Source organism: Episyrphus balteatus, chromosome 2, assembly GCF_945859705.1.
Source record: "Episyrphus balteatus chromosome 2, idEpiBalt1.1, whole genome shotgun sequence".
NCBI lineage: Eukaryota > Metazoa > Arthropoda > Insecta > Diptera > Syrphidae > Episyrphus > Episyrphus balteatus.
The window spans coordinates 69,222,492-69,239,678 of NC_079135.1; the positions used below are offsets into that span (position 1 = coordinate 69,222,492).

The window sequence follows — 17,187 nt, forward strand, 5'->3', positions numbered from 1 at the left end:
TCATAGTAGAGTTTTTAAATTTTGCACTTAAAGTAATTTTAAAACAAAAAAAATATACACGAAATAAATAAAAAATAATTATCAAAATAAAATTGAGTTGGAAGAAATTTTTTTGAATTGCGTAGCAAGAGTATTATCGAGTTTTTTGACGTTTTGTTTTGTTGTGGGGAATTCACAATAGTTGAGAAAATTTTAGTTCAAAAGGTAGCATTCAGTGCTAAATCCAGCAACGACCACACTTTATGAAAAAAATTGAAACGTCCACATTCAAGGCTTGGCCACACCGGAGGGTACGCGGTAGAGGTACAGGCGTACAGGTAACGGTACGGGTATTTGTATGGAAAAAATTCCAAACTGACACATCAACGTTCGGGTGTGGAATTTTTTTAATACAAAAATCGTTGCCGCTACCCGTACCGCTACCGCGTACCCTCCGGTGTGGCCCAGCCTTCAGGCTTGGCCACACCGGAGGGTATGCGGTAGAGGTACGGGTAGCGGTAACAATATTTGTATGAAAAAAATTCCACATCTGAACGTTGATATGTCAGTTTGGAATTTTTTTCATACAAGTACCGTTACCTCTACCCGTACCGCTACCGCATACCCTCCGGTGTGGCCAAGCCTTTCAGGTGTACAATTACCGGTACCGCTATCGCATACCTTTGCGGTGTGGTAAAGACTTCCTAACTATAACACAACAGTTTCTATAAATTGAAATCTCACACGTACTACTTTTTTTACAGCTTGTATTGAGCTTGTTTCAGAATTTAATTGCTTAAGCCTAGTATACGCAGATCGGGAAAAATTTTATTTCTCATACAAATTTTTTCTCGGGACAAATTTTGTCTTGCATATTTTTCCAAGCAATACGCAGTTCACGCGCAAAATTTAAATATTTGTAGCCGCTGTAAAGTCTCCACTTAATTTTGCGCGGACAAATAATGTTCGAAGCATTAGGGGTATTCACGATCCGGTGCAACGCAAAGGTGTAATATTGCTAAATTTTATTTTTCTGCTACAACAACTACAAAAGACAAATTTTACACCATTGTATTTTATTTTTACAATAGGGTTAGGGTATAGCAAAAGTGTAAATTTGTAAAAAAATTGTAGTCTGTATATTTATTTGTTTTATTTTAAGAAAATATTACACTTTTGCACTTTTACAACGATACAAGACCATTTGCATCGAATCGTGAATACCCCTATTATTCTGCCGACAAAAATTGTGACAAGGAAAAAAAAATTAAACAAAATTGAAAAAAATTCAAACACAATTAAGGTGCACTCTTAAATAAAATACTTGGAAAGTGAAGACGAAGCAAATACAGCTCAGAATCAAATCAAAAACCAAAAAAAATTAATTTAATTTTAAAGAAGACAAAACTTAGGGTAAACTGCCCTATTGTTGCCACTCCCTATGTGATTAGCACCTTGAGTTAAAAAACCATTTACAGCTACTATTTTTATTTTTTGTTTAAAAATTCACTCTTCCCACCTTTTTTGGCATATTCTTAGCAAACGAGATATTGATAATTACAAAAAAAGTATAAATAATAGTTTTATGCTATACGAAAAAAACTGCGAACTAAAGTTGGTGCGACATTCGCTTAAGTGCCTGGCTACACGGTGATTATTCAATCGCCTAAGCAGTGAGTTTGTTGGCAAGGGGGATGAGGAGTGAAGGGGGAAGATACTCACGAAGGGAATTGAATTTTCTGAGGGTAGTACAGTTCCATTGCTAAATTGTTTCTCTTTTTGACGTTTGTTCCTAGAAAATGTAAAAGTGGAACGTGATTGGGCACAACAGTGTGTAGCCACAGCATGTGATTTTTCAATCAATTGAAAAATCACTGTGTAGCCAGGCACTAAGGTGCCAATAATTGGGCAGTTTACCCTTGGTAATTTCTCCAACTTCAAAATTTTGCGCAGGATTAAAAAATGTTTTGTAGAGATTAAAATTGTAGAGATAAAATTTGCCTTTTCCCGATCTGCATACTAGGCTTTAAGCCTAATACCCAGCTGAAGCAAAACGAAATTTTCCATACACAAATTCTATAACGAAATCTTGAACGAAATTAAAATTAAATTGAACGAAAATTATAGCAAGTTATTCTTTGGCATTAAGAGCGGTGTAATTTTCTGTTATAATTCAAATTTAAATTCAAATTATTTTTTATTTAGTTTTTCTAAAGTGCTGTGATAAAATTCAAAAGTTTTCAATTATTAATTATCTGTCAACTAATAAATGTAACAAAATAATATTTTCATATTTAATAAAATACCCCTGAAGAAGTCGAGAAGTCTAATCTGGTTTTGTGTATTACTGTCGTGCTTATACTAGCTCCTGTAATTTTAATTAATTTCTGTGTAATTACTGATTTGTTTTTTTGTGAAATAATATATTATTACTTTTAAATACTCATTAATTCGTATTATTGACTTATTTTTCTGTGTTAATTTGTGTTTTAGTTTTAATTACTAAAATAAAAATAGTGTATTCATTTAGTTTAAGTAAGTAAACTTGCTACATAGTTCTATATTTCTAAAGCTTCCATTTAGCTGCATGTTAAATTCTCTTAAATTTCTTTTTTCTTTCTTTTTTTTTTTATTTTCTTTTTATATACCTAATGATTCAAAATTCCCCTCTTGACTATTAAAACGCTTTTCTTAAAGCTTTTCCCGTTTGTATACGCTATTAAACTTTTTTTTATTTTATTTCTCTTCCTTCAATAATTAAATTTTATTTAAATTACATACTACTAATTTCTTAAAATCCCTTTGTAGTTCTAAATTAGCATTTATTATTATTGTCATCGTAGCTCAGAGTGTCTGTGAGCGGATTGTTACACCGAGTGTCTCAAGTTCAATTCCCAGGCCGATCTTATTTTTTTTTTATTATTTATTTTTTTTTATTTATTTTATTATTTTTTTTTTTTATTTTTTTTTTTATTTATTTATTTTATTTTAATATTTTTTCTCAAATTAATTAATATTTTTCTGTAATAGTAATGGATTGCGCAAACAAAAATTGTTCTGGTAATTCTAGTACAACTCCTGTTTATCCTTGTTATGGCCTTACCACAAGGGCCAAATGTGTTGGTGCTACTAATGCATTCATAGATAAAATTAATGCATCTGAGATAGGTTTCTGGTATTGTGCCGATTGCAGGAAAATCTCCTTGTCAAATTTTAGTTTTAAAATGTCTGCCTTAAAAGTCGAAATCATTAAAATTTCCAAGAGTTTTGAGGAATTAAGCCATAATTTCACAAATCTAGTCAACTCTGTGAATAATTTGCCAGCTCCAAATATTTTATCTGAAAAATCTACCTCGACAGATGATTTGGAAGTATCTGAACTTCCTCTTTTAGACCCCAAAAATTCTGAGATAGTTAACCCGCTCTCTGTTAATTCGAAACCAAGTAAAAAACGTGGACGGGAAGGAGCAGCATCATCGAACAACATAGGCCCCGCACCCAAAAAATCAAATGTAAAAAATTTTAGAAATAATAATGGAAATAATATAAACCCTTCACCCGATTCCATAACAGTAAATAGTCCTCCTTTAGTTAATGCGACTGATAACATTGAAGTCTCAATTGTTACACCTCAAAGTTCAGTGGGTGCAACACCTTTAGAACCCATTCGTGACTCATTGAACACTAACGTTAAAAGTTTAGTAACTGTACCCAAACCTAAAACAGCATTTATCTCCCGTCTGCTACCTGTAACTACACCTCAAGACATAGTTGAACACTTAATTGCTGCTAAAGTCATTCCGGACGCCTCATGCATCAAATGTTTGAAAATTAGTAAACCCTCTAGCTTTGTATCATCCTTTAAAATAATTGCCCCAAGCCCAATTTTTGAGAACATATTATGTTTTAGTAACTGGCCACCTAATACATTGGTAAAAGAATTTACTACCCCGTCTAGGCAAAAAAATAAACGAAAGTCAAATATTAAAAACATTTCAAAAAACTTAGTAGGTTCTCCCTCTACTACCAAAACGTAAGAGGGCTTACCTGGCTCAATGCCACAATTTTGGACACTGAACTTTTCGACCAAGAGTTCTTAGTTTTCAGGAAAGATCGTCACGTAGGCGTTAAGAATCCTGTAGGCGGTGGAGTTCTTATCGCAGTTCGAAATCATTTTTGCACATCTCTTGTTACATTCCCTTTTGATCTTACCATAGAATTAATATGTGTAAAAATAACTACGGAATCCAAAAATCTATTAGTATTAACAGCTTACATCCCCCCAAAAAGTTCGACTTCTACCTTTTCAGAGCTTTCCTTAGCACTTGATTTTGTTATTGGCATTGCAGATCTCAATAGTACAATAATTCTGATAGGCGATTTTAACCTTCCTAACATTGACTGGGTGCCATCAGAAGACGAGTCCTACTTCGAAGCTTCTTTAACTTCATCTCAACTGGAGCTCCAGAATTTGGATAATATTATCTCTACAGACTTACAGCAAGTCAGCTGTATTCAAAATTTTAAAAATCGATTACTCGATTTAGTCTTCTCATCTGACGCAGTTAATAAAGTAGTGGTAGAATCTTCCTCTGCTATATCTAACATAGACCCTTACCATCCCCCACTTGACATATTTCTTGACTTAGGAGGTCATTTACTTGTAAATAGTAATTCTCAAGACAATTTATATGAATTTGACTTTAGGAGAGCTAATTTTCATCAGTTATCTGATAAACTTAGTGCATCTGGTATTGTAAATATTCCAGTTTCGTGTGACGTTGAAAACGCGGTGTCATATTTTTATAACGTTTTAAATAGTTGCATCGCGGAGATAGTTCCCTTGAAAAGATCCAAATACACAAGCATATGCCATCCATGGTATACCAAAGAACTTAAAACTCTCCGAAACAAAAGAAATAAAGCATGGAAAAATTATTTGAAAAATATGTCCACCGAAAATCATGATTTATACATCTCTCTTTTTGAGGAGTTTAAGACTCTCTCTAATAGTATTTATGCAGAATATCTTGAGTCGATGGAGATTTCTATCAAACAAGACCCTAAAAGTTTTTGGAAATTCGTCAATTCAAAAAAAAAGTCTGACGGCTATCCAGTCAACTTTAATTATAACAATAATATCTTAAAAAGTACTATTGAGATCTCTGACGCGTTTGCAAATAACTTTAGTCAATCTTTTATTGATACCCCCATCGATATAGATATAGATTACTTCTATTATTTACGTGATTACCCCCAAGTTACATTTAACAGTATTCCAGTTGAGCTCGATAAGATCTCACACTGTCTTTCACTTCTTCATGATGATTGCTCTCTGGGACCTGATGGAATTCCTCCGATAGTTTTGAAAAACTGTAGATCCGTTTTAGCTCTCCCTCTTCAACACATTTTAGTATTATCTCTTAAATCGGGTATATTTCCAAACATATGGAAAAGCGCATATATTACTCCTGTTTTTAAAAAGAGAGATAAAGCCCACATAACTAACTATAGGCCAATATCTAAACTTTCATGTATTCCAAAGCTTTTTGAGCAAGTTATTTGTGATAGTTTAACGTTCTACTGTAAAAATATTATTTGTAATCAACAACATGGTTTCATGCAAAAAAGATCAACGGTTACGAATCTACTTTCATTTTTGCAAAATTGCTCCTTCGCTTTAGAAAGTGGACAGGAACTCGACTGCATTTATACAGACTATTCTAAGGCTTTTGATCAACTTTCTCATGACATCATAAAGTTTAAATTAAAAATGTTTGGTTTTCCTATAAGTTTTATCACTTGGATTTCTTCTTACCTTAAAAATAGATCATATCAGGTGAAATTCAGAGGGACCTTCTCAAAATCGTTCATTGCCAAATCGGGCGTACCGCAAGATAGTCACCTGGGACCTCTTCTTTTTATTTTAGCTATTAATGACGTACCGTTATGTTTACGTAAGAGTGAAATTCTTATTTTCGCAGATGATATGAAAATTTACAAAAGCATTAGCTCTGTGAATGACCGCATATCCTTGCAAGATGATCTTGATAGATTTGCTATTTGGTGTACAAGGAACGGTTTAAATCTCAACCCGACTAAGTGTCAGACGATGACCTTTTCAAAGAAAAAAACTCCTAGTCTGTATGATTATAAGATATCTCATCACACTTTACTCCGTGTGCATAGCTTTAAAGACCTTGGTGTTAACTTTAACTCCAACCTCGATTTCTCAGAGCACATAAACCTGATTGTAAACAAGGCCAATTCTATGTTAGGTTTTGTCAAGCGTTGGTCGAAAGAGTTTAGGGACCCTTACGTTACATTAGCTCTTTACAACTGCTTAGTTCGCCCCCACTTAGAATACGCATCTCAAGTTTGGACACCTTTTTACAGCATCCATATAGAAAGAATAGAATCAGTCCAACGTAATTTTATTCGTTTTGCCTTAAAAGGCTTACCATGGACGGACCCTTTTAACCTTCCTTCCTATGAGCATCGAATCAACCTACTGCAGATCCAAACCTTGTCTCAAAGGAGAGTAAATAACGATCTTGTATTTATTCATCAACTTATAACGGGTGTAATTGATGGCCCGGATCTGCTTAATTCTATTAATTTTAACCACCGGAGAGGTGCTTATAACTTTCGTAGCTTAGATTTAATAAAATTACCCCAACACCGTACTAATTATGGTATGCATGTGCCCTTAACTCGCATGTGTAAGCTTGTAAATTTGAATACTAATCTGTTTGATTTTAATATTAATAAAACTAGTCTGAAAAAAATACTAAAAACCAGTGTACCACGCTCATAAACTTTTTTTTTGTATTTATGTTCAATGTTTACTGATTCTTTTCTCATTTAATGTCTTTATACCTAATTGTATGTACATATGTATATTGAATTATTTTTTTATCAACACTCTTGACTATTAAAACATTTTTGTTTTAAAATTTTGACACTTTCTGAAAATTAAACATGAAATATTAAATTTATTTTTTTGTTCATTTTAAATTTTTTTTATTTTGCACAGATATAATAAATGCTTGTACTAAGCAGTCCCAATCTTTGACCTTCCTTTGATATTCGTATCACCATTCTCTGCTTTACTTATTTAGTTCTTTTTAATTTGTTTTTACCTTCAAAAAACACTAAAAAGTGCCGATACGATAATCATCCGCAAATGACTTCGTACTCGGTGAAAATGGACCCCAGCGCGTGCGGTATCTGGGGGGGAAAGAGGCGTGGGAATTTACAACAAAAAGTTACGAAGAAACGTAGGGAGAAAGTATGAAATAAAGATTTTTATTTGCATATAAAAGGAAGTGACCAAAAAAGCCCGATTCAACATAAACATTAATAGTTCAAATAATTGGTCAAATTATCATTAATTCGAAATTAAAGGAGAATGGGCATTTTGGACGTTGAGCGGCCATTAATGAAATTGGTATCAAATGAAAGAATTATAACATAGGAAAAACTTTTACTATGGACGTTTCGCTGTATTGCATTAAGAATGCAAGATAATGCATTATTAGTATTGTAAATGCATTGTTCAATGTATGAAGGACAAATTGATAAAATATGATGCTCTGTCATTTTCCCTGAGTCTGAAGACATAAATCTTGAAAATCCGACCAATAGAACTCATAATATAAGATTTTTTAGAGAACCATTTCAAGATTTTGTTCGAAAGTTTTCAAACAGTTCAAACTAACAAAAAATTGAACAACGAAACTCTCAAAATAGGCTTGAAATTGTTGTGTTAAAATGCTTATAGTTTGTGTTCTAGTGGTTGGATATTCAAGTTAAAGATCTTCAGAATCAGGGAAAATGACAGAGTATCATTTTTTGCACTTAAAATACACGATTAAGTTATAACAATGAGACAATCTATATAAAGTGTTAAATGCAAAAATGCATTTTATCCGTTTTTGAAGTACGTCACAAGGATAAAACTTCTGCACAATATATGTAAACCTTAATTACATCAAAAAATAACAAATTCATTCATGGCCGCGTAACGTCCACGTTCCATACAAACTTGCCCATTCTCCTTTGTTTTGTTTTTGCTTTTAAAATTATTTTTTGATAGGGGTATTCACGATCTGGTGCAACAGGCCTAGTAAAAATGTAAAATTTTATTTTTGTACAATAGATCGTGAACGCCCCTCTTCTTATCTTTAGTAAATATTGAAGCATGTATGATGTTTTTTTTCCTCCACCGTTGCTTCTTCTTTTTTCCATTTTTTATAATTTAATTCTTTGTTTTGTTCGGGTTAATTAATTTTCATTAATTATTTTACATCAAAAGAAACTAAATTAGCGACAACCATTATAAACAGAATAAAAAAGACAAACTGTTTATCATGGGCGACGCGACGGTGAGCTGCCATCTGCCAAAAATAATTTTACTCCATTGTATTTTTATTTTGCAATAGGGTTAGGATATAGCAAAAGTGCAAGACCATTGTAAAATTTCAATCCATATATTTTGTTGTTGTAGTGTTGTAAGATTTTACACTTTTGCACTTTTGCAATGATACTAGACCAGTTGCATCGGATCGTGAATACCCCTGATGTTTTTTTCTTTAATTTTTGTATTTGTGTTTTTATTATTTTTACTTTGCTATTTCTTTGTAAACATGTTCGCTGTTAACTTTGGAGACAAAATTTTTCGTTTCGCTACAGCTGCGTACTAAGCTTTATAGAAGTTCGAACTTGTTTAACAGCTTCTAATAAGTTGTTTAGCGGCCATATTATTCACTAGTTTAAAAATACATCTGGATTTAAAGAAATTAAATGTCAAAAATAAATCCAAATTCATAATAGCTGCGTTCCTTTGGAAATAATATTCACTATCTCCCAGAATAAAAAATAGTCATTTTTAACTATTTTTTAACTATTTTCATAGTTAAAATAGGGATAACTATTTTCGGTTTGGATTTATTTTTAACATTTGACAATTTTACATCCAGATGTATTTTTTTAACTGGTGAATAATATGGCCGTAAATGTTAAAGAAATTTAACCAAAGAAAGCTTGTTTTTCGGATAAGCTTGGTTAATGAACTTATAGAAGCCTTTTGGTTTTGATATTGAATAAATCTAGCTCAGACAGTTTTTGGTTCTGACATCAAATAATTTAGTTCGGCCATTTTTGTTTTTTGCTTTGACATTTCTACTATTTGAACTGATTAAAATTTTAATTTCATTAATGAATATGCTAGGATGGCCGAGTGGGTAGAGTGGTGGACTACCGCCAAGCACATATACGAAGTTCGATTCCTGTGTGTGGTAAAAAATTATATGCTTTAGGGGTATTCACGATCTGGTGCAACAGGCCTAGTAAAAATGTAAAATTTTATTTTTTTACAATAGATCGTGAACGCCCCTCTTCTTATCTATAGTAAATATTGAAGAATGAATGATGTTTTTTTCCTCCATCGTTGCTTCTTCTTTTTTCCCATTTTTTATATTTTAATTCTTTGTTTTGTTCGGGTTAATTAATTTTCACTAATTATTTTAGATCAAAAGAAACTAAATTACGGGACATGAGTAGCGACAACCATTATAAACAGAATAAAAAAGACAAACTGTTTATCATGGGCGACGCGATGGTGAGCTGCCATCTGTCAAAAATAACTTTACTCCATTGTATTTTTATTTTGCAATAGGGTTAAGGTATAGCAAAAGTGCAAGACCAATGTAAAATTTCAATCCATATATTTTGTTGTTGTAGTGTTGTAAGATTTTACACTTTTGCACTTTTGCAATGATACTAGACCAGTTGCATCGGATCGTGAATACCCCTATTGAAAACTAATGTAATATTGTAAAATGTTAAAAACCGTTTATGATCATTCCTTGATTCTGAAGAAAAAAATGGTAAAATTATTTGCAATTTGTTAAATATCTTTGTTTATTTTTAAAACAACTATCAGTTTTTTTGTTGTTATTATTTGAAACTTCACTTTTCTTATGACAGTTCGCAACCCTCTGCGACCTCTCATATCAATGAAATAAATTCAGCTGCCATTTGTTATTCGTAGAAGCAGGTCGCATCTCCAATATGAATGGCATCTACACGTCGCTACCCAAATCTGTTTACCACTTAAAGATCTGTGTAGCCTGGAAATTAGTATTCAGCATATTCCACTGGAATTTGTCTTGAAAAAAAAAAAAAATAATAATTCGACTGTCAAAAATTTGTTGATTGCTGAAGTTAAACAAAAAAATTCTATTCGCGAATTAAATTTGTTTACTTCTTCAGTTAAAATTGTTTATGTTTTTTTTATAAAAAAAACAAAACATGACTGAAGTACTATCACATACTTTTAAGCATGAAACAATAACCAGTATAAATAATCCAACAAAAGATCTCGAAACAAAATGTGGAGACATTCTCTTACTAGCCAATACAAATTTTTGGTTTGCTTGTGGTTTTTGTCAGGATCGTTTTATTAATGTTTTCACATTTATAAATCACATTAAAGATGAACATATTCCAGAAGTTAAAGTTGAACCCTTACAAGATGCTCCAACAACAACTAACTTAGTTGTAGACAACGACGACGATGAGGATGATAAAAGTTCAATAGATTTAGATGCAGATATTGCTTCTCAAAATTCCGAAGATGAAAGTAACGAAGATGAAAAAAAGGATATTAAAGATGATCCTGAACCTGAAGTTAAAGTAGATATTGAAACAGAAGTTAAACCGAAAGATGATGAAAGTATTAAACAAATTGAAGAAGTTCTTACTAAAGAAATCAAGGTTCCACGAAGAAGAGGACGCAAAAAAGCACTCTACGAACCATTGATATCGATTTCGTCAAAAGACAAAAATGAGACTGAAAGTTCAGATAACAAGAACAATGAAGAAGCTCCAAATGAAACCTCAGAGACTAAAACTGAGGAAAACGATGATAGTTCACCAGACAAAAAAGGTAAGAAAAAATACTATCGCAAGAAAAATGTATTCCCCTGTCCGATTTGTAAAGAAAACATAACAGATGGTAGATCTCTTAAGAAACATATTCGATCGCACAATGAAGGAGGCAACGAAAACCGTTTCCAATGTGAGGAATGCGGTAAATGCTATAAGAACTCATTCAATTTGAAAACCCATTCGATAATTCACTCTGGAACGCGTCCATTTAAATGTGAATTTTGCGATGTTGGTTTTTCACATCCAAATTCTCTGAAGACTCATCGCTTTTTGCACACTGGTGACAGACCTTACAAGTGTGACCAATGCGACAAATCATTTGTGTCGAATAGCAGTCGCAAAGTTCATATGAGACAACATACTGGTGAAACGCCATATGTGTGTCAGTATTGTGGCAAAGGTTATACTATCAAAAGTAACTTCGATATTCATGTACGCAGGCACACTGGGCAGCGTAATTTCCAATGCAATCAATGCAATAAGGGATTCTTCAATAAGGAAACTCTCGTTAATCATATAGCCTGTCATACAGGAGAAAAGAACTTTGTTTGCGATGTCTGTTCGAATAGATTTTCCCGGAGAAAAGATTTGGTTGAACATAGAAAATTGCATTTGGATCATAAGTATTATTCGTGTAAGGTGTGTGGGAAGGAATTTTCACAATATTCTGGTTTGTACTCGCATATGAGACAGCATAAGAATAAAGATAAGGATAAGGAAAAAGAGCAATAGTATAGAAATAAAAAAATATACACAATATTAAATTAGTTTAATCTGAAATGATTTTGTTTTTTCTGTTTTAATTTTTCAGTAAAAGGCAGTAAACATTATTCTTTATTTGTAATTGTGTAAGCAAACAAAAACGGTCAATAATACAAGGAAAGTATTAAACTAACGTTATAAGGAAATACATATCCTTACAACAAAACGGAGGAGAAATTTTTTTGGCATAATGTGATGTTGCCTCATCAGTGGGGAGTAAGTATGTTATTTAAGAAAATTAAGCTATGGAATTTGCTCAAATTACTTTAAAAAAAAAATCTGTTAAATTAAAATTTTGTATGCGTAGAAGGTAACATAGGCAAAATAATATGCACGACTGGGTCGCAAGTACTCGCTCTTGTAGTTCAAAACACTTTTATGTTAGTTTACTTGTAGATTTTAGGAGCAGCTTCTATATAAATTTTAAAGAAATTTTGTTGAAGTTGGGGAAGAGCCGACATTCTGGGCAACATTTTGTTACATACATTTTTTTTTTTAATTGACTTTTTTGAGAAAAACGAAAATGCAGTTTTATTGCAATTGTATTGAATATTTCGTCTGCAAAGTTTAATCAAAATAGTTAGAGCCGTTTTCCAGTAATTAGCTATAACTTGAAAAATATGTATGGGAGGTACACTTTTTAAAATCTGTCTACCCGTTTAGGCTGTGGAAATGTGTACAGATGGACGCACGGACGGCACTCGCACTCCTTCATCACCATAATGTTGGTTTATATTGAAAGATTGAAACCTCAAATTTGTTTTCGACACGAAAACAATACTTGCCCTATAGAGCAAGTAAAAATGTGTGTCTCATATATTTCTTATCCATTATTTTTTCTTTTCAACGGGTCTTTGAAATGTTCTATATTCCCATGTCTTTGGAAATATTCATACTTAATTTAATATCATCCTATAGCGAAACTTTCTGATATTCCTAAACTCTTTTAGTTGTCTGTGATAAAATTTTTTTTTTAAATTATATGTGAAAAGGAAAAATCCATGGTTATTAATCTATTACAATTCCCTACTTTTTGTTTGGATTCATTCGAAAATCATTCCCATACGAACAAATGTGAACATTTTCAGCCCAAATCTTGTTTGCGTACGAAATATGTTTAACGTCATGAGGCAAAAAATTTGTTTCCGCTCAGGAAAAAAATTTGCCCAAAAAATTTCTAAATATTAGTCCAAAATCGTTTTATATGATTTATAAAGAATTTCAAATAAATACAAAAATAGAAATGAGATTAAAAAGTGTCCTTTTTTAGAAATAAAAATAAAAAGTAGCCGACATTTTTGTTGACCGCAATTATTTTTTAGTTTGTGTAGTTTTTGAAAGGATTTCATCCCCACTCTAAAAAATTGAAAGTTTCCATATTTTTAGGAAGTACCACAATGAACAAAAATGTCGACCACTTTTTATGTGGTGGAGAAAAAACTGTTCTGTGACATTAGCACTGGCAATAAACATTTTTGAACGCTTCTAAAATCCATTTTCTTTCAAACATTTTATCGGCAAACAGGGGCACAGGGGTCCAATTCCGCAACATTGAGTGTGTACACAAAAAAAAAGTGTACACTGCCTCGTTCCAACTCCGCAATGGTTCATGACATCGTTGCGGAATCATGTGAATGAATAGGTACTCTTGTACTCTTGTTGAATTGGGGTAGTATACGTGCAAAATATTCACAAGTGTAAATGTTTTCTTGTTCACTTCAGAAGTGTGTAATAGGCTTAAATTCTGTAACATAAAATAATTCACTTTTTCCACTACAAAACGACATACACGAATAATTTTCTATATCAAACGAATTTAGACAAAACTTATATTTCAATTGCAAGGAATTCTTAGGGCAAAATTTTTTCAGGAAGGGAAATAAAATTTCTCTCTCATATAAACTTTTTTTTTACGCAAAACACACAATTTTTGCTTACGCAAACCTTTTGAATGTATTCAGATGTACTAAAAAGTAATTTGCAATAGCCCAAAGGAACTCAGTTATATTTTTAAACACAAATAACAAAAAAAAAAAAAAAAAAAATGGCAGCTTTTTGACTCAAATACCCCAATGTATGCGATGTTTGGACTCGACGTTTTCTTTTCTTTGACGTTGTAATTTTCCAGTGGAATAAAATCACATGGAATAACAACAAAAATCACCACTGGAAACATCATAGAATTTAAATCCCGGCTAGTATATTTTATGTCGTTTTCTATTGACGAATCTCAGAATGAGATTTGTGAATTTGACAGCTGAAAGGGGGGGTGAAGAGGGGAAATAGTGGACAAATCTCAGATTTCATGATCTATTTGCGTCTTGAGATTCAAAAAAATGACAAAAAAATGAATCTGAGATTCAAGAATCTGATTCTGGATTTTTATCAAGATTCACGCATACAAACACACGCACTTTCACACACACTCCTCTGTTTGACATTTGTCTGAACATTTGTTGTTGTTTTATTTTTTTTATACGCACAGATTTCGCACACAATTACAAAACTAGATTTCATATTCTATTTGCAGTGGAAAATCTGAGAATTTTACACACAAATCTCAAAAGTCAATAGAAAACGACATTAGAAATATTGGAAAGTTTGTTTTCTGTTATCACAAAAAATCATGAATGTCAAACAGTTATTTATACGCAAATTTGTTTATTTACATTATTTTAAAACATCAACATGAATACATTTTCATCGCAAGTTATTATAAAAAATGAATCCTTTTTAAATGAAGAAAATAACCTGATTGATGGCAAATATTCAAATTTTAAAGAAAGAAAATGTGGAGAAGTTATTTTACTGGCTAACATTGAATTTTGGTTTGTATGCACATTTTGCGATGAACGATTCCATAATGTTGTAATATTTCAAAACCACATTGAGAATGAACATATTAAAAATAATGAATCCAAATCAAAAAACAATGATCTATTAGATTTGCCGAAAAATGAAGAAAGAGGTAATTTATTCAGGTACACAAAGGAGTAACGATATTAATTTCTAATAACCTAGTTCAAGATGTTCACACTAGCAACAGTTGTATCAATTCAACGGAAGAAACCGATACAAAATACTGCAATGATGTCGAGGATATTAAAAATTTCACTTCTGACCAGTCTGATGAAATCGAAGATGACATTGCAAAACTCAAAAATAAGGTGACACATAAAAGTACAAAAGAACTTACAGAAAGAGCAGAAGAAACTCATTCTGATAGTTGCCAACAAATGAATGAAAATGAGAACTCAGCAAATGAGACATTAGCTTTCAAAGACAGAAAAGATTTACTTCTTCCATCAAAGAAAGTTCCTAAAAAACGGAACCGCAAAAAGAAAGTTTACTCTTGTTCTTTTTGCCAGCACATAGCCCGTAATAAAAATTCATTAGAAGCACATTTGCTATCACACCATGGAACCGGAACTAGACATCAATGCGAAGAGTGTGGCAAATGTTTTAGGAACGCATCGAATCTTAAATCTCATTTAGTCATTCATTCCGGTACTCGTCCTTATAAATGTGATTTTTGCGATTCTGGTTTCTCACACCCAAACAGTCTTCGAACCCACCGTTACATACACACTGGCGAACGGCCTCACAAATGTAAGCTGTGTGATAAGGGATTTGTATCGAGTAGTGGGCTGAAAATTCATATGCGAGAACATACCGGCGAAACTCCTTATGTGTGTCAATATTGTGAGAGGGGATTTGCCAATAAATGCCATTACAATAGACACATTATTAGTCACTCAAGTCGAAAAGCTTTCGAGTGTAAGGTATGTGATAAGGCATTCAAACATAGAGAAACATATAATAAACATATGATATGTCATACGAGTGAAAAGAAACTTGTTTGTGATGTTTGCCAAAAACTATTTATTCATAGGAAAAACTTGGCTCAGCATAAAAAAATACATTCGCGTGTCAAGCAATATATTTGTAAGGTATGTAATAAGGAATTCTCACAAAATGCTGGTTTATATTCTCATATGAAATATCACAAAAATAAAGATTAGATTTAATGCTAGTACCTACTTACAAATCGAATAAATCTGTTCTTTTATTTAAATGAAAAGTATTTTTTTTTTTTGGTTATTTTCTCAGTTTTAGAGCCCCCGCACACTTTCTATCGGCCGACAGTTTAGTCGGTCTCTTAATCAGTATCAAAATGTATGAAAGTGCGCACACTATAACGATTAAGTATCGGCCGATCAAAAAGTTTGTTTGATCGAAAAAAAAGTTTGTTTTGCTACACAATTGCCTTCAAACTAAAATGTTTTTTAGTTTAGTCGGGCTCCTAGTGCGCACACTAGGAGCCCAACCCGACTAAACTATCGGCCGATAGAAAGTCTGTAGTGTGCGGGGGCTCTTAAATTAAAATAATAGTTGTTTCTAATATTTTTTTTCATCATTAAAGTTTATTGTTTCCTCTTATTACATAGGCGATAAAGTTGAGGCTGGATCGAGAAAGTAAAATACTTAATAAACCTAAGAGCTCACGCACACTACTTTCTTTCGGCTGACAGTTTTTTCGGTCTCTTAATCAGTATGAAAATGTATATATTAAAACGATTAATATTCGGCCGATCGTAGAGTTTGCTACACAATACCCTTCAACTTCCCACCCGACTATTTAATCGGCCAAATGTCCGCACAGTAGCCCAAACCGGGTTTTGGAAAATTCCCTACGAGAAAATTGAAATTTTGTTGGGATCAAAAATAACGGACACTCGCCATGTGATTTATATGGAAATGGTTGATTTTCTCAAAAAAGGCGAAAAGGATTTTAAAAAAATACTAGTAGGTGCTGTGGCACATAAGGTCCTACTTTTTAAATAAACATCATAAGTTTTAACCGCTATTAACGCTACATGTCATGCCCTTTTCTTGATTTCTGACTTTCTCGGAAATCATTTAATCGATTTGAACGACAAATTTTGTACAATAACTTTTTAAGGCCAATTTATTCACATCCTGTTAAATTTATGTCGAATTCCAAACAACCAAAAATTCGATCAGGAGTCGCTACATTTTCCTTAAATAAATTCCAATGAAAAAAAAATTGCTGCCTTTTCCCGAAGAATCGGTCCTTTTTAATGTCGAATTCCTTTCAACCACATGTGGTCGCACTAAAATCGATAAATGGCTGTTTAGGAAATTAAAAAAGTAGCGATCTCTTTTTGTGAATGTAATGCAGAGATAGGTCCTCTTGGCTTATGCCGAGATGGTTCCAGAAACTCTATTATTAATATGTATTTGTGTTCAAGTGAATGAAAAACAAAAAAATATACAAAACTTCATGGTAAGAACAAAACAACGTACAAAGACTACTACGCAGCTGAAACGAACAATTTTGAAGTCTCCAAAGTCAACAGCGAACATATTTAAGAAAAAATACCATCGGGTATTATAGCAAAGTAAAAATAATAAAAATACAAATAAAAAAATTCATGAAAAAACATCCGATAATAAGTTTTAAAGCAAAAA

At 32.4% G+C, this 17,187-nt stretch overlaps 1 protein-coding gene across 1 annotated transcript; it reads left to right on the forward strand.

The window, feature by feature from the left end:
- Positions 1-10,194: 10,194 nt before the first annotated feature.
- Positions 10,195-15,740, forward strand: LOC129909501 (zinc finger protein 92-like). Its single transcript, XM_055986576.1, has 3 exons — positions 10,195-11,663; positions 14,376-14,662; positions 14,716-15,740. The coding sequence occupies exons 1-3, from the start codon at positions 10,294-10,296 to the stop codon at positions 15,714-15,716; spliced, it is 2,658 nt and encodes an 885-aa protein (XP_055842551.1). The 5' UTR covers positions 10,195-10,293; the 3' UTR covers positions 15,717-15,740.
- Positions 15,741-17,187: the final 1,447 nt, after the last annotated feature.

What these genes read in the sequence shown, in the direction of transcription:
- LOC129909501 (XM_055986576.1), top strand. Translation starts at nt 10,294, where the DNA reads ATGACTGAAGTACTATCACATACTTTTAAGCATGAAACAATAACCAGT. An exon ending in GATAAGGAAAAAGAGCAATA is followed by an intron (nt 11,664 to 14,375) that starts GTATAGAAATAA and finishes ATTATTTTAAAA; the next exon opens with CATCAACATGAATACATTTT. An exon ending in GCCGAAAAATGAAGAAAGAG is followed by an intron (nt 14,663 to 14,715) that starts GTAATTTATTCA and finishes CTAATAACCTAG; the next exon opens with TTCAAGATGTTCACACTAGC.